Raw genomic sequence first — 18,625 nt, forward strand, 5'->3', positions numbered from 1 at the left:
GGTAAAGGATATGCGTCTCCGATGGTTTTGTCATTTAAAGCGCGAAAATCTAATACCATTCTCCATCGTTTGTTTCCTTTGGAATCTTCTTTCTTCGGCACGATCCATATAGGCGTGTTATATGGCGATTGTGAGTGTTTTACAATTCCTCCTTCTAACAGTTCTTCTACCTGCTTGTTTATTTCTTCTTTATGAATTTGCGGAAATACTGACGAGTGTTTATTGGTTGGTCATCTGTAATAGGTATTCGATGTTGTAAAACGTGAGTTGCGGTAAATTTTTCTCCAGGAATATGAAATCGATCTTGACTGTCCGTTATTAATTTTATAATGCTTTTTCTCTCTGCTTCATTTAAATGTTCTAAACGCAGTGATTCTATGATTTCGACGAATCGATTCTTTCCCTTTTCTTCAGAAATTGTTAGACAACTATGCAAATTATATTTTTCAACTTCTTGTTTTGTTTTATATCTTGTTTTGCGTTTTCGCATGAATTTCTCTAAGATTTCTGGAGATTTATTTGACAAAAATGTAGTGATTTTTGAAGACGGTTTATTTTTATTTTTCATATTTTGTAAATTTGAGTTTTTAATATTTAACTTATATTTTTGAGCCTCTTCAAGGAGGTCTTTTATAGTAACATGAGAGGTTGTTAATTCATTTTCACTTTCTTCCTTAAATAATCCAACCTTAGGAAATTTGATATTCAGGGAGGATATAGGACTTCTCCCCTTTTTGGAATGAGGTTGTGTCGAAATACGTAGTGAGGTTTGGTAATTTTCCTCTTCACAATCGACGGAGCTAGGATTTTCTGACAAGGTTTGGAAATTTCCCTCCGAAATCCTAGAATTATTCCCTTCTTGAGAGGATCGATAATTTCTCTCTTCGAGGGTTTTTAAATTAATTAAATTTTTAGGAGAGGGTTGGTAACTTCTCCCTCCAGGAATGGTTGGATTCATTGGATTTTCAGGAGAGGTATGGTAATTTCCCTCTCCAAGGATTTTTTAATTGTTTATTTTTTTATTTTTCCTCAATTTTAATTTTTATTTCGTCTTCGTTTTCAATTTTATTCTTATTTTTATTTTCTTCTTTGTTTAAAGTTGTTTCTTCGTCTTCATAATTAATTTCTTCGATAATAATTTTTTCTTCATCCACATTTTCACCTTCATTTTCAATATCCATATTATTTTTATAATCGCATTCATTATGTATAAATGTTACGTTAGTGGTTTCTTCTTTTTCCTTATTCAGAGCCTCGGTCTTTGAATCATGGTCATCTAATAATTCGCTCAATGGTTTTAAGCGCAAGGTCGAGACATGTACTTCTGCCTCTTCATCTAAAGTACTGATAACATTTAAATATGCTTTTCCAGAAACATTTTCCACGATGGTATCTCCCAAATAAATTCCATGTGCTATTTTTAATCTTGGTATGTAGCCTATTTGTATTTCTGGATTTTTTATTCTTACATAAAATGATTCGGATCGCGGAGCTACGATAATGGCTTCAGAGGATGCCGGAGCGACGGCCGAACTCCGACGGGTTAGCGCCCTCATCTAAGCGTAACTAAAATTATCGATAATACCGACCGAAATTATCGATAATATCAATAATTTTAGTTCCGCTGTTACCGATAATATTTCTGCATGTTTTATGCATATTTGAAAGAGAATTGTGTTCAATATGATGAAATCGGACAACATCGTGTATTTCTACTGCTCTATTGCCTCGCACGCATATTTAAGCGTATCTAAGCGTATAGATAACAGTATAACATAGACACGTGTCTGCCTTTATTGCATATTTGAACACAATTGCACACATTACTTATATGGACTTATATATATATATATATGTGCGTGTGTGTGTGCCTTTCCATATATCCTTCCAAGAGGAATAATATTTGGCCATGTATCTGTGTGTGTGTGTGCATGTATTGTTTTATATATATATATATATATATATATATATATATATGTGTGTGTGTGTGTGTGTGTGTGTGTGTGTGTGCCTTTTATATACATATATATATATATATATATATATATATATATATATACATACATACATACATATGGCACAATACATATATATGTATTATAATATATAATAACGGTTATATTGCTAATCTTATATAACTATTAAATCGCATCCGATTCAAAATATTGTAAAGCAACCAGCACACGTAAATTGCCTCTGGAATACTTTTTACAATAACCAGCACACGTAAATCGCCTCTGGAATATTTTTTACAATAACCAGCACACGTAAATTGCCTCTGGAATACTTTTTACAATACCCAGCACACGTAAATCGCCTCTGGGATATTTTTTACAATAACCAGCACACGTAAATCGCCTCTGGGATATTTTTTACAATACCCAGCACACGTAAATCGCCTCTGGGATATTTTTTACAATACCCAGCACACGTAAATCGCCTCTGGGATATTTTTTACAATATCCAGCACACGTAAATCGCCTCTGGGATATTTTTTACAATACCCAGCACACGTAAATCGCCTCTGGGATATTTTTTACAATACCCAGCACACGTAAATCGCCTCTGGGATATTTTTTACAATACCCAGCACACGTAAATCGCCTCTGGGATATTTTTTACAATACCCAGCACACGTAAATCGCCTCTGGGATATTTTTTACAATACCCAGCACACGTAAATCGCCTCTGGGATATTTTTTACAATACCCAGCACACGTAAATCGCCTCTGGGATATTTTTTACAATACCCAGCACACGTAAATCGCCTCTGGGATATTTTTTACAATAACCAGCACACGTAAATCGCCTCTGGGATATATTTTTAACCAGAACGCTCATGCAAACCGCATCTGGTATGAAATATTTACAACCAGTTCACGAAAAGATCGCTTCTGGGATCAAATATTTCGGCAATATTTAAAGCGCACATGCAAACCGCATCTGGTATGAAATATTTACAACCAGTTCACGAAAAGATCGCTTCTGGGATCAAATATTTCGGCAATATTTAGAGCGCACATGCAAACCGCATCTGGTATGAAATATTTACAACCAGTTCACGAAAAGATCGCTTCTGGGATCAAATATTTCGGCAATATTTAGAGCGCACATGCAAACCGCATCTGGTATGAAATATTTACAACCAGTTCACGAAAAGATCGCATATAGATAATATATAACACACATAGTATGCTCGCATCAGAAAGAGACGGACAGAGAAGAATGGGCAAAGAGAAAGAGGATATAGTGTAAGTGAGCAAGTGTCCATACAAGTGCCAAAAGTAAGAAAAAAAAGGAAATAGTTGGATCTTTCTCCGTAGCAATACTTTATGCTCACTAATATTTAGCGACTGATGTGAATTATTAATCGATATATCGTTGTACAGCCATTCTCTCGCTTACTCATTCCTATTCTCCCTCTCTCTCTCTCTCTCTCTCTCTCTCTCTCTCTCTCTCTCTCTCTTTCTTTTTTTTGCCCATGTCTGTCTATTTCTTTATAACAAAAATACTATATGAGTACTAAATACTATGTGCATCATATACATATAATGTGTATGTTCATGTATTGTAGTAATTCTAAATTCTATTTAAAGATTAATTTTATGTTACAATTTTTTTATACAAAGGTCTTTATGTTGTTTTCTATTTAGGAATTGGTTTAAAGATATAATCAAAAAATAAAAAAAAAACTTGAAATATTACATTTTTATATAATATTACATTATCATACTTATATTTTTGTGTAAACTGCACGGAAAAAAAATTCCATTATATCTAGCGACATATTAGTATATACTATACATTAAAACAATTCCTTCTAGAATTATGGTATATAAATATACTAACCTTTTGACCCTTATTCTTTTTAAAGAAAGTCTGCGGGCAAAGCGAGGCAAGCGTTTCTCATTATATTTTCGCCCTATTATATGAACACACTATGACTACACAAACACAACACTCGTTTTTTAAATTCGACGCGTTATAACGCGTTATAACGGTTGAGCACACTTTTGCGGTTATCTCTCGTTACGCGTATGTACACAACACGCGCGACTGAGACTGAGACTGAGTACTGCCGCGCACTGATATTATCGCATGTGCCTGGCTGTGTGCGTGTGAATAGTACAGTCGCCTTATTCCCCGATACGTACATACATACTTAGATACATGCATGCTACAAATGTCGCGTAATAATAAAAACAAATGCGCATCTTTATAAACGAATATTCTGTAACCGAATAAAAAGTTATTTTCATATTGATTAAAATTAATTCGATACATAAAAACATTATTTATTAATATTTTACGACATGTCATTTTAATCACAATAATGTAATTAATGCATTTAAATTATTTTCGGATATATAAAATGCGAAATACAGATATTTGATTTTCTATAGTAACATGACATATATATATACAGGGTGTCCGGCGTCAACCGCACTACCGGTCATGTGCAGGTAGAGCAGGTGAAACCGAGAAGAAAAGTCCTGTACCAATTTTTTATATAATACTTAATAAAAGAGTTATTATTGAGTAAAGTCTGGCCAATCAGCGCCGATCTTTAGCCGGGCGCATGTCGGTGAACCGCGCGCTTGATAGTGTACGCCGCTGCACACTTCACAGCGCGCGGTTCACTGACGTGCGCCCGGCTAAAGGTCGGCGCTGATTGGCCAGACTTTACTCAATAATAACTCTTTTATTAAGTGTTATAGAAAAAAAAGGTAAAGGACTTTTCTTCTCGATTTCATCTGCTCTACCTGCACACGACCGGTGATGCGATTGACGCCGGACACCCTGTATATATATATATAAATTTTATAATAATTTATATATATTAATCTAACGTGAAAGATTGTAGATAAAGGGAGCCTCACAAGCGAGACTTCGGAACTCTTCGATATTTGTCGTCTCGCATGCTCCTTCATTCTTTCTCGCTATTGCTTTTGTCGACTCTCCAGCATCGCGCGGGGATCTTTCCTTATATAAACATCTTATAAAATAAAAACTGAAACTTTCATATTGTATTTTATTAGTATAAAAATAATTATAATGGATTAATGAGATTTTTGCGATTAAAATAACACCAAATATGACATAAATCGGATAATTTTAAATGAAATAAGTAATCATAATTTTAATAACATAATTGATTAAAAATAATCCGATTTATGTCATGTTTCGTGTCATTTTAATCGCAAGAATCTCATTAATCCATTATAATTATTTTTATACAGATGAAATGGAAAATACAAGTTTCACTTTTTATATAGAAGATGTTTATATTTTATAGATAAGGAAAGATCCCCGACGCTGAAGAGTCGACAAAAGCGAGAGCGAGAAAGAATGAAGGAGTAAGTGAGATGACAAATATGAAAGAGTTCCGAAGCCTCGCTCGCGTGACTCCTTTTATCTGTAATCTTTCAGGTATATATGTCATCTTACTATAGAAAATAAAACTTTCGTATTTCGCATTTTATATATCTGAAAATAATTGTAATGGATTAATTACATTTTTGCGATTAAAATGACACCAAATACGATATAAATCCGATTATTTTAAATGAAATAAGTAATCATAATTTTAATAACATAACTGATTAAAAATTATCTGATTTATGTCATGTTTAGTATTATTTTAATCGCAAGAATCTCATTAATCTATTAAAATTATTTTGATATCGATAAAATACGAAAAACAGAAATTTTACGAACGATATGTAACCCGAGATATTATAGATAAAGAGAGCCTCGCGAACGTGACTTCGGAACTGTTTGATGTTTGTCATCTCGCTTGCTCCTCGTTCTTTATTGTATTCTTTTATCCCCATTATTATATTCTTTTATTTCTTCGACTTTTATTCTTTCTATATTCTCGTCTTCCTACATAATAATACATTAATTTATTCGTCTTTATTTTATACAACATAAATGAGATATTGTGTATGTCATAAATAGAAAAAGTATTTAATTATGTGTATTTTTGTATGTACATGTGTTGTATTTAACTATAGTTAAATAGAAAAAGAAAATAATTTGTGTATCTCATTTATGATGTATCAAATAAACATAAATAAATAAATTTATTTATTTTCATGTAGGGACACGAGAATAGAAAGAATAAAAATTGAGCAAATAAAAGAATATAATAATGAGAATAAAAGAATACAATATACAATAATGAACGAGCAGAAGGAAAGAGAGAGAGAGAGAGAGAGAGAGAGAGAGAGAGAGAGAGAAGCGCGAGTGAACGCGTAAGTGAATATGCGAGGAGCATGAAGCTAAGCGATACGTAGTACATAGCGAGCGAGCGATTAGAAAGAGACAGAGCGTATCAAGTGTATGATCGAGAGAAAAATGATACTGCAATAATGTTAGTGCGTACATGTATATTACTCTACACGCATGAAAGAGACAAAGGTAGTACGATTATGTCTGTCCTTGTCGTGTAAGATTACAGCTCCGTCTATCGCGACATCACGCAACTAATCTACTGCTCTGTTTTACTCTTGAGCCTCCATCTCGCACACACACATATACACGAAAGTGTAGCATCGTAAAATCTTTTTTATAAAGCTTTTAAATTCACTTCTCTAAGTTCACTTATACTCTTTGATGAAATGCCGAGTGCGGAGTTCACTGATTAGGCACGTACAGATTACAAATTTGTTATATTAAGTAAATGTTGACGGCAGAAGCCGATAACAAAACTGTAATTTTCACATTTTTTTCAACTTTTCATATGAAATGTTAAACTCCGCACTCCGTTATTATGTGTACCTTAATTGTGGAAAAGGATTTGTTGATATCTATAATCAACAAAAAGATTTTGCAATCCTACTAATATTCGCATTCTGTCGGTAATCCGGCATCCTCTTCAGGCGATAAGAAAGGTATGTTGATTCCGGAGACATCCAAGTGCCCTTGTGCGTAATCTATTTTCGATGAAGTTTGTTTAAAGAAATCGTTTCCTAATATGCCGGATTGTGAAATTGGAAAATCGTTAGCTACAATATGGAATATAACGGTGTTTCAAAAAGAATTAATGTAATTTCACCTAAGGTGTACACAGGATAATTATTTATACAGTTCAACTTAAGGATATTAGTGTAATTAATATTTATTTCTTCGGGAACGAGATTTTCTTTAATTATATTAGGTCCAGATCCCGTGTCTAGCATAAAAGTTATACTAGTAGTTAAATTATCGATGTTGATTTGAACGGTAGGCACGCGACTATGTTTGTCGAGGTTTACAGTCACGGGCCTTATGGTAGTTCTGTCTTTGTCTACTTGGCTACCGGAGTTTTGGGCGGGTGCGGCTCTCTTTCGAACCCCTGCTGTGCACTCGATGTCGAGAGGCCGTTGTAGTTTCCCTAATTATTTTCTTTTTTCCGAAAGTTACTGGCATGGCGTAATTGACAATTTTCGAGAAGATGACCTTGCTCCTTACAATAGCGGCAGAATAAGGAGTTCCTGGATCCCGTTTGTTGATTTAGTTTTGATCGACAATCTTTAGCAATGTGTCCAAAGTTGTTGCAAATTTGACAAGTTACGCGAGTTTTGTTTTCCGTATAACGTTGTTCGTTCTGTTTCTTCCAGCAATTATTTGCAGAGTGGCCGGGTCTTTCGCACCATTGACAAATTACCGAAATTTTATTGTTATTAGTATTATTCTGTCGGCAAGATTTTGCATCATGACCGGATTTTAAGCATAATTGACAAGTTATTATTCTTCTTTGAACTACGTTTACCGGGCGGCGAAGTTGTGGATCGCGGAAGCGGCATTTCTCTGCTCCATGCCCACGTTTTTTACAGATTTGACATACTAATATGGCGGTTCCTAAATCAATCTGGTTATTAACTTGCTGAGAGGTTTGTAAATATTTTTTACAGTTACTACCTACATGCCCTTCCTTATAACAGATTTGACATGTTTCCCTTAGGCTGTTAGTTTTTTGTCTACCTGCTATTCCCTGTCGTAAATCTGTCGTAAAATTGCTCGGAATTCTCTCTCTATCCTTATAGCGTCGGTTGCGGTTGCTTGTACATCAGGTAAATTTCTTGAAACTTGTTGCTCGATTTTTGGTATTAGCCCTCTAATAAAACATTTGCACATGTCTTTTTCTAATGATGCTTTAATACTTTGGTCAGATAACACGTTTTCAGAATTTCTATATGCTTCTAAAATTTGTTTCCCAAGAATTTTTACCCTATTTGCATAATTAATTACATCTTCATCACTCTTTTGATATATGCAACCTAATTCTCGTTGTAATTGATAAACGTTTTTTACAGATCCATAAATTTGTTTTAAATATTTAGTTAGATGAGAAACGCTATCAAAATCTTGATCTTGTATAGTGCGGCGGGCCTCGCCTATTATCCTAGTTCTTATTATTTTAGTAAACTGTGATTCAGCCTCACTAGGCAACATGGATTTCGCTTCTTCACATCCTTCAATAAAATAATTTAGTGGAATGTTTTGACCGTCAAAATAAGGGACGGCTTCGACCGCATATTTCAAGGTAGCGAAAGGATTATTTTGAGTCATGTTGCCGCTGGTACCGCTCGGGTCTTTCCTTTTTTCGGATTTATTAAATTCAGGTTGTAGCCGCGCCTTCGATTTACACGTCCACATTAACAGAATTTATTTGTTTCGCCGATCGGAGAGATAGGACGTAATTGAGTTGTCCGGGTTTAGTTTGTTGAACAGTATTTATTCCTTTCGACACTAACTCCCGGACCGTCTTAGGTAATCGCACGCGACAGCAAGATATGAGCGGACACACGAATTATCGTTTAATTATAACTTTATGAGCGTGAGGCGTTCGGTGTGCTCCCGGTGAAGGCTTGCGACGAAGTGTCTTAACGAAAAACCTTCTCTGCGATCCACGTACAATAGTCCTGGTTGATACGGGTGCTACAAAAAAGGAGGAATTTCGATCGTTCGATTCCGAGAGCCAATCGGCTATCGACAACGAGGTGTTTGTCAGAATCGAACGATACGAAGAAACCGCAAACACGGAATGAAAACAAGACTTCGCACGTAACGTCTCGCTTTAGAACGTTCGAGAAACAAAATTAATAATATAATTTATAAAACGCTTACTTTCTTGAACATCCCGCTCGCCTCGTATACCGGGTAGGTTACGAAATAACTGGTTAAATCCTACCACCATAATCGATACACGGCATCTTAATGATAATTCTCGATCAGACGGTCCGAAGAGCTCTACAGCAAATTTTTCAACATACAATAATAGGAAAAGAGTACAGATAAAGATCGTCGGTGATTCAATCGAAATACATGAATTAACCTAATCAGTAAATCTTAGCATAGGGTTATTTACATAGGCGTTCTTATAATAGATATATGTACATATACAGAGCGTGACGATAATTAAAGTCAAACTTAATTATTAACGCATAAAGAAAACGCAAATTAATTTAAGAGCCAGTGTCACTTGATATCGGTAGCTGACAGATCTGCGTTATTGGTCGCTTTAGAGTGGTTTTGGCAGTACGCAATGTAACTACTCGGACATGCCCATCCGATCCCGGATGTACGTCTAATATTCGGGCAAGTTCCCATTTCGAAGGAGGTGCCAAATTATTTTTCAACAATACCAGCTCGTTAATTTTGAGCTCCGGTTTGTTTTCTTGCCATTTACGTCTTTGTTGCAATGTATGCAAATAATCAGAAGACCAAGAACGCCAGATCTGCTCTAAAATCGCTCGCACTTGCTGCCAACGAGACAGCCGATTCGAATCGATATCTAAAACAGATTCTTCAGGCGGGCTTACTAACGGACGACCGACTAAAAAATGACCCGGAGTTAACGCGGAAAAGTCATTCGGATCATCATGTAACGCGGAAATCGGGCGGGAATTTAGGCAAGCCTCGATTTGACACAGCAGCGTAGCGAACTCGATCTGCGATAATGTTCGGGAACCAATCGCTCGTTTCAAATGAAACTTTAATCCTTTGACACCGGCTTCCCAAAGTCCGCCGAAATGCGGAGCAGAGGGAGGTATAAAATGCCATTTTATGTTATCATTAGCGATAGCGTCTTGTATTTGAGGGTCGGCGACAAGTCGCTGAAAGGTAGTGTTTAATTCGCGATCCGCGCCTTGAAAATTAGTGCCGTTATCACTGTACATGTCGGATGGAAGACCGCGACGGCTTGCAAATCTCCGAAAGGCGGAGAGAAAACCGTTAGTAGCGTAATCATCTACGTATTCTAAATGGACGGCCTTTGTCGAGAGACAAATAAAAACGGCAACATAATATTTTTTGGATCGTTGACCGCGGCCGACTGACGGAATAATATTCATCGGCCCGGAGTAATCGACGCCTGTGTGCGAGAACGGAGCCGAAGGCGTGACGCGGGGCTGGGGGAGATTCCCCATCAGCTGTTGCGAGGTACGTGCGCGTTCGCGTACGCACTTTACACAACTACGTATAAGAGATTTTACACTGGTGCGCGCTGAAATTATCCAATAATTTTGGCGTAAAATTCTTAACATCAATTGAGTGCCTCCATGAAGAGAGGCTTTATGAGCTTGAGCGATTAATAAATCCGAAATTCGATGTTTCGGTAAAATTATAGGGTGCCGTTCATCATAACTGAGTGACGAATGGTCAATCCGCCCGCCAAGGCGAATTAATTTATCTTTCCCGAGAAAGGGGTAAAGCGATAACAAAGAACTGGTTCTTGGCAGTAAACTTTTATCGTTTAACGCTTGAATTTCGGATGGAAAATGACGTTGTTGCACGTAACGGAGCCAAAACAAGGAAGCTTCTTTGAGTTCGACAGTATACACATAACGACACTGACGCCAACGAAGGATAATTGAGGACAAATCGCGTTGTAATTTAGGCCTGGTCATTAAATGATTATTTAATGTAGAATCATGGCTCGTTTTGCACGACGCGTTAAATACTACGCGAAGTTTCGTCGTGCTGCTAGACTCGCGTAGTACCGGATGATGCGGTATATACACCGCTTGGTTAAGCGTCGGATTTTCGTCGGAGACAGGTTTCATATGACCCATAGATTTATATTCATTTAAGAAAGAATGATAGGGTTTCGCGAGATCCGGATTTTTTCGTAGGCGTTGTTCTAATTTCGAATAAAGAAGCGCGGCAGTTTCGCGCGAAGATCCTATATCGAGCGGAGGGTTTGTTTTAAATGGTAACCGTATTATATAGCGGCCGTCTTCGGCACGCTGATGTGTTTCGATAAAATGTTGTTCGCATTTTTTATCTTCTTCCGACTGCTGAATTTCGGAAGAAATTTCCTCGATCTCCCAAAACTTTTGAAGGAGAGAATCGAGCGAAGGAATTGTTACGCAATTTAATGAAGTCGCGGAACCGGTAATTGAATTAGAAGTGCCGGTAGGACCGGATAATATCCATCCTAAAGCAGTAAGCTGGGCCGTCGGAGTGCCGGTCGGACCATGTTTTACCTTTTGCTTTAATAACGATCCATATAAATCTGATCCGATGAGCAGATGGATCGGATGATTGCTAAACGGATCCGGATCCGCGAGAGATAATTTCCGTAAATGCGGCCAATAATCTACGGTTTTAGTCTTTGAGCCAGCGTATGACGTAATTTTTTGATATACGAAAGCAGTCAAAGAAAAGGTGGAGGAACCTCGCCCATTACAAGACTCGAGAGTAAGAGACACCTGAGATTTCGCTACGCCACTGTATCGTTCGCCGAAACACTGTACGTGGAGGCTCGCGCGGGAACGTTTCGTGCGCATAGTTTGACACAACGATTCCGAAATAAAGCTAACAGCCGAGCCTTGATCTAACAACGCACGAACTTTAAATTTACGTCCTTCGATGGTACGCAGTATTACCCATGCGGTGGCTAGTAACACGTTCGGCGGATTTTTCAGCGGCGAATGAATCGTTTGAACGGAAGCGACGGCGGTCTCGTTCTTTATCTCAGGGGTGGCCGAGCCGCTCGGTTGAGCGTTAAGAGTTTTGTTTTCCAAAACAGAATTTTCACTAATCTTCTGTACTGGTATATTTGATGCACGATGCAAGAGCGTATGATGTGCTCGTCGGCACAAATTACAGCGTTTTTTACTCTTGCAAGAGGTCGGGAAATGGCCGACTTTTAAACAATTAAAGCAACATTTGTGTGATTTGAGAAACTGAGTTCTCTGTTCGACGGATTTACGCTTAAACTCGTCGCATAACATCAAATTATGATTGCCGGAACAATTCAAGCATTTTTCGGTGGCTACGTTATTCACCGAGGCCCGATTAGAGCCTTTATTTTTATGAGACGAAGTATCGGCATTTAACTTAGAATGATCGGTTAGTCCTCGAATTCGCAACGTCATAAAATCTCGAATCTCTTCGTACGTCGGAGATGCGGTTGATTTACCGCGTTGCAGATTCCACTCATTACGTGTGCGTGGACTAAATTTTTGCGAAACAATATAGACTAATAAGTCATCCCATTTTTCAACAGGTCTGCCTAAATTTGTTAACGCGGCTAATGACGCGGCAACGGTATCGCGTAAACCTTTGAGTTCGACAGCGGATTCCGTTTTCATAATAGGCAAATCAGCGAAAGCATGAATATGCGCATGAATAATCGCGTTTTGATTATCGTACTCTTCAATAAGTAATTTCCACGCACCATCGTAATTTGCGTCTGCAATCTTAACATGATTAATTAATACAGCGGCTTCGCCCGTGACACTGGCTTTTAAATAATGTAATTTCTGCGTATTCGACAGCGATTCTTTCGAGGCGACGAGCGATTCGAATATTCCGCGGAAGTTTTCCCATTCCGCGAAATTACCGGAAAATTTCGGCAACGGGATGCGCGGTAATTGCAATGAAACCGCACCAGACAATTCGCGAGAAGAAATGTCGCTTACCGTTGATGCCGCATTTGGGTCGCACCGAGAGAATTTACCTATCACGTCTGCGAGGTAGTCCGCCGCTTCGTGGTAGACGTCCTCGGCCGTAAAGAATTCCTCCTCGGTGAAGTATGGGACTGTACGCTGTTCGTCGGCCGTTGCTATTTGATGAAGCTGGACGTTGAGACGTTGACACCTTTCCCATAATGTCTCCAAGGCGTCCAGTCGACTCTTCGCCTTGTATTGCGTGACGTTGGCCTTGCCCATTTTCTTAAAGTTGGGGAACACTCGTTTCATCGAGCTTATTGTAATAGATTGCTCGATGAGGAGGCCCTGCAGCGAGTCCGTCATGATGGTAGGCCGATAAGATGAAGCCTTTCAGCAACAATTCACCACCTTTGGGTTGTAGAGATGCTGAAGCGTGACGACTGGTCCGTCGCACGCGGATGTGCGAAGACGCACTATAATTTTCACTTAACAGTGCCGCGCGCTAAAGCGTGCGACAACTATGTGTAACTGCGGATTACGCAGGACGCACTCTGAGGTGCGGAGTGCTAAAGAGCACAAAGATTGCACTTAAGCTGTGCAAAGCGCTAAGAAGCGCGTGATTTGCGCGGCACTGCGGATTACGCAGGACGCACTTTGAGGTGCGGAGTGCTAAAGAGCACAAAGATTGCACTTAAGCTGTGCAAAGCGCTAAGAAGCGCGAGATTTGCGCGGCACTGCGGATTACGCAGGGCGCAAATAATAATGATACGTTGTGCTTAATAGCACAACTTTAATAATGCAAAGGGATGCAAAGTTGACTTCGCGCACTTTATTTTCCCGGAAGTCCTTTCAACGCACTCGCGTTATTATTTACGGCAGCGGAATGCGGATAGATGTTTTGATATCGCGCACCGTCTCCGTCTCGCGATAGTTTTTATAAGTGCTGTTACCTTAGCGTGTCAGCGTTCTCACTCGCACTCCGCGAACTGATTACCGAATCACTATCTGTTTTTCCAAAATCCGGCTCGAAGGACCATTTAATGTAGCCGCGCCTTCGATTTACACGTCCACATTAACAGAATTTATTTGTTTCGCCGATCGGAGAGATAGGACGTAATTGAGTTGTCCGGGTTTAGTTTGTTGAACAGTATTTATTCCTTTCGACACTAACTCCCGGACCGTCTTAGGTAATCGCACGCGACAGCAAGATATGAGCGGACACACGAATTATCGTTTAATTATAACTTTATGAGCGTGAGGCGTTCGGTGTGCTCCCGGTGAAGGCTTGCGACGAAGTGTCTTAACGAAAAACCTTCTCTGCGATCCACGTACAATAGTCCTGGTTGATACGGGTGCTACAAAAAAGGAGGAATTTCGATCGTTCGATTCCGAGAGCCAATCGGCTATCGACAACGAGGTGTTTGTCAGAATCGAACGATACGAAGAAACCGCAAACACGGAATGAAAACAAGACTTCGCACGTAACGTCTCGCTTTAGAACGTTCGAGAAACAAAATTAATAATATAATTTATAAAACGCTTACTTTCTTGAACACAGGTATAATAGTCTTATCGCAGGAATCGGCAAAATGAGATTCGGCCGCTGACTCGCTAAACTCTTTTTCGAAATCTTTTTCAATTACAGTTTCGTCTAATGAAAAATTAATGTTTTGAGTGGTTTTGTTAGGAGTGGAAGTGTGATGTGTTTCTGATTTGTTAGATTTTGTTTGATTGTATGTTTCCTGAGCACGCTGAAAATTTCGTTCTACTTTGTCTTTATCAGCTGTACCTCTTGTCCCTTTACTCATTCCAGTTTAAAAGATCGCACATTACTATCCCGGACGAGCCCCCAAAATTTAAAGAACAGTATGTTACGTCCAGACTCGGGGAAGGATGAGTCGACAACTATCTTTTATTATCCCGAAGTTTAAACGTCTCGTGGCGTTCGGAATCGGATCGAACGAACTGACAGGTCCGCAAAGCAGGTAAACGACCGTTCGGATCGCTATTACGCTGTTTATTCAGACGTTCGCTCGGTGGTCCCTTTTCGGTCAGGGAATTTAATCCCTTTTACGCGGGATGGGACCTAGTGCGATCTTCGTACTGGGAACGAGAGAGGGATTAAGAATTGTTTAATTAATTAAAAAATATAATTTTATTCATTATAAAAATAAAGGTTCAAATACATGATATATAATATATATGTAGAAAGCGATTACATTTATCGTGTGAGTGTGAGTGGTTGTGTGTGGTTGAGCTTATCGCTCCGCGGATGTTACAATGGTACGGAGGGCATCAGTCAGAATGACGAGGGAAAGTCTGTACCGTTAAATTTTAGGTTCTGACTGGTTAATACAATGTAAAGATTTAATAATAAATAAAAAAAAAATAAAAACATGTGTGTATGTGTGAGAGTGAATAAGAGGATGCGGTATGAAGGAGGGAGAGAGAGAGAAGGGGGAATTTTTAGTTTTTGTTAATCCAGGCTTCCAGGTCGGGCAATTCGTTGCAAAACTTTTCCAAAGCTTGCTCGAATTCTGACTCTGAAAGGTGCGGGGAAGTTGGGGCTGAATTGTTTAGGAGGACAGTTGATAGAGAGGAGAAGGAACGAGGGGAAAGCGGAGGTTCAATGACTTCGGGGAAATAGATTGGGGAGTAGCTGGAGGAGAGGTAGTTAGGCGAGAGGGGAAGAGTAGGTCTAACGGATACTGTTGGTGAATTATTAATATTAGTAGCGCAGAATCTGCATTTTATCGGCGTTCGAGTCCTCCGACTCCTGCGAATGACGGTTTGGCTTGGAATGCCAGATCTGGTTTTCACTATGAAAACCAGCGTTAATATAGTATAACGTAATGCGTTATGTCTCATGAGGGTTAATAGCGCAAATTGAATTGGGTGAATGTTACTTTTTGTTCCGTAGGTGAAGGTGCGGATTTTCCAGATTAGTCAGGCGATGATCGCACTGGTATAATTTTTCTAGTTGTTTTCGCGGTGCCACGGCACTGGAGAGTACGCACGCACAGAATTAAGTGAGTGAGTAAGTGAGTAGTAAGTAAGTGTTAAGTAAGTGGGTGGCCCTTTGGGTCCTCTTTTTATATCTCTTTTTTAGGGGTATATTCTAATTTCTAAGAGTGGGAATCTTCCAAGTCTCTAACGAATTAAAAATTATGCCAGTGCTCTCATTAGGCGGGGTGTTTCTCCTACTTTTCGAATTTTTACCCGTGGTGATCGTTGATTGGTGATCTCGATATCAGTTGAGCATTAGATTTCCCTTGTGCACGTGATCTGATTAGAAAGGGTCTTCCTGTCGTTACTGGATATGTCGTCACAGGAGTTTCATCATTATTGATTTAGTTACGTTTGTCGGATATTTTCTTAGAAGGAATTTTATTATCTTTTCGATATCAATTTATTCTTTCGTTGGAAAATTATATTTCGAGGATATCTACTGATTTTTATTTATTTTTAGGCGACTGGCGCGGTTTCGTCACCGATCTCTCACGTCTTTCCCACGGTTGCTCATAGATATTGATATTGACAAGTGACTAAATGTTTAAAGAAATGCGTGACGCAAGATGCTCCATTTACTGAACGACTTATTTTTATCACCGATCGATTATCGTTGCCGCAACATTGCGGAAGGAAGGAATCGTGGAGTCGCCAGGACGTAACAGGAATGATTTCACAAATTCCGCTCGACTATATGCACCTTGTTTGCTTGGGTGTTATGAAACGGTTGTTGCAATTATGGATTAAAGGAAATAAACTGTTATAGCCCGAACAGGCTATACACGAATTATTAAATATACTATTCTAAATACATATTATTTTATATGATTGCCCAACGTGTAACGTGAATACAGATCACGTTACGAGCGTTGACCGAACAAAGCGCTGACAACGCGAGCCACGCGCTAAGCCCGAGCGACCGTGCAATCATTTCATTGCGAAAACGCGGAAATCAGGGCAAGCGGAAGAAGGACATTGCGAAAATGCAACGTAGAAGTCCTACTTAAAAGCGAAATAAAAAGGAATAAAGAAATTGCGAAAGTGCAAGCAAAGAAGTCCTACTTAGAACTTCTTAACTTGCATCCGGATATTGCCAAAATCAAGCGACACGACACACAGCCTTGTCGCTAAACGACCCCCTCCCGGGTAGCCAAAGGGAGTTAATAAAAAGGCCCACCGCTAACGAACGGCGGGCAGTCTTGATCATTAATTAATATTACGCGGACAATCTTTATTCCTTTACGCGAGCAATATCTCTAACAACCGCGAGTGTCAAAACGAGTATCAATAATTATTATAATATTGAATAGCCACGCAGTCGGCAGAAATATATACGAAGAAGCGAGAGGCGAGTCTCGAGACCGAAACTCGATTCTAGACACGCGCACGTTAAGATATCCGTTATCGTGATACGCGACGCGAGCGAAAGTGCGGGAACATTGTAATCAAGTCACAAATAAAATAGATATTAATATATTTATTTAACTTAAAAGGTGTCAATCTTTAAACAAATAAAAACAGTGAAGTTCTCAGGCGGAGCCCGAATTCCCAAATTCCTTCCGGCAAACGATCCCAACTACCGTGCCTCTCCGGAGGCACAACAAAACAAAACAGATTGAGTACAGAAAGTATTGATTCAATTTCACAATATTTAATGAATATTAAACAAAATATTCCATATGAATTTGCTAGAAAGCCTAGAACTTTAGTTGATATTGATAAATGGAAAGCTACGGAATTACGTCAATTTTTATTGTATACTGGAATAGTAATTTTGCAGTCAACCATTCCTCCGATTTGGTATAATCATTTTCTTTCTCTTAGTGTTGCGATTAGAATACTGGCAAATCCACAAATATGTACAAATAACACATTTCTTGCTTATGCACATTCTTTATTATTATATTGTATTTTGTATCCAATTACGGTACTATTTACGGTGAACAATATCTATCACATAATATTCATAACCTTCTTCATATTGTTAATGATGTAAAAAACTTTGGTTATCTTGATAATTTCAGTTGCTTTAAATACGAAAATAATATGCAAATGATTAAAAAGAAATTGCATCAATGTGAAAAACCTTTAGAAGAATTATCAAATCGCATATTTGAAGAATTACAACAACCAATTATACAATACCCGATCGTAAATTATCCGGTTGTTATATATATAAATAAACTAAAAATTTCATATTGAAAATATGAAAACTTTAAAATTGCAATAACTGAGAATGATAAATGTGCTTTGCTTAACAATAATTCTGTAGTTTTTATTTTGGATGTAATTGAAGAGGGAGGTATTATTATTTTTCCGCGCAAAACGTTTTTTAAATCCGAAATCTTTTTTTATTGTGCCATGTGCTTCTGAAAAACTTGGTATATTTGTCATTTCAAGCACAACTGCTTCAAAAATTATAACGGTTCCACTCAATGCAATAAAACAAAAATGTTTAATATTGAAATACATGAATCAGGCTGATTATTATATAACAATACCGCTTCTACATACTAATAATTAGATGCTGTCTTTACAGTTAATAATTAAATATTTTTATTTAATTTTCCGTACTTTAATAGAGAATCAAAAATGTATTTTGAATAATATAATATGAATGTCATTCAAATGCATTCCTTTGTCTTAGTGAAAATATTTTTTAATTTGTATATTTAGAAAAGCGCAAATATTCAAATGAAATTTAATAAATATTTGTAAGGTGAGTCTAATAT

The 18,625-nt window shown here is 38.1% G+C and overlaps 1 protein-coding gene and 2 pseudogenes across 1 annotated transcript; 1 reads left to right on the top strand and 2 right to left on the bottom strand.

The window, feature by feature from the left end:
• Positions 1–7,291: 7,291 nt before the first annotated feature.
• Positions 7,292–8,643, bottom strand: LOC138941821 (uncharacterized; annotated as a pseudogene).
• Positions 8,644–9,452: 809 nt separating this feature from the next.
• Positions 9,453–13,247, bottom strand: LOC138941822 (uncharacterized). The gene is made up of 2 exons (XM_070311699.1): positions 12,953–13,247; positions 9,453–12,472 (listed from the first exon to the last, which is right to left on the bottom strand). Exons 1-2 carry the CDS (start codon positions 13,245–13,247, stop codon positions 9,453–9,455), a joined length of 3,315 nt encoding a protein of 1,104 aa, XP_070167800.1.
• Positions 13,248–16,560: 3,313 nt separating this feature from the next.
• Positions 16,561–18,417, top strand: LOC138941858 (uncharacterized; annotated as a pseudogene).
• The last annotated feature ends 208 nt before the right edge of the window (positions 18,418–18,625 follow it).

This window comes from Polyergus mexicanus, unplaced genomic scaffold (genome assembly GCF_030449975.1).
Source record: "Polyergus mexicanus isolate NDT 795.1 unplaced genomic scaffold, iyPolMexi1.0 SCAF_20, whole genome shotgun sequence".
Classification (NCBI taxonomy): domain Eukaryota; kingdom Metazoa; phylum Arthropoda; class Insecta; order Hymenoptera; family Formicidae; genus Polyergus; species Polyergus mexicanus.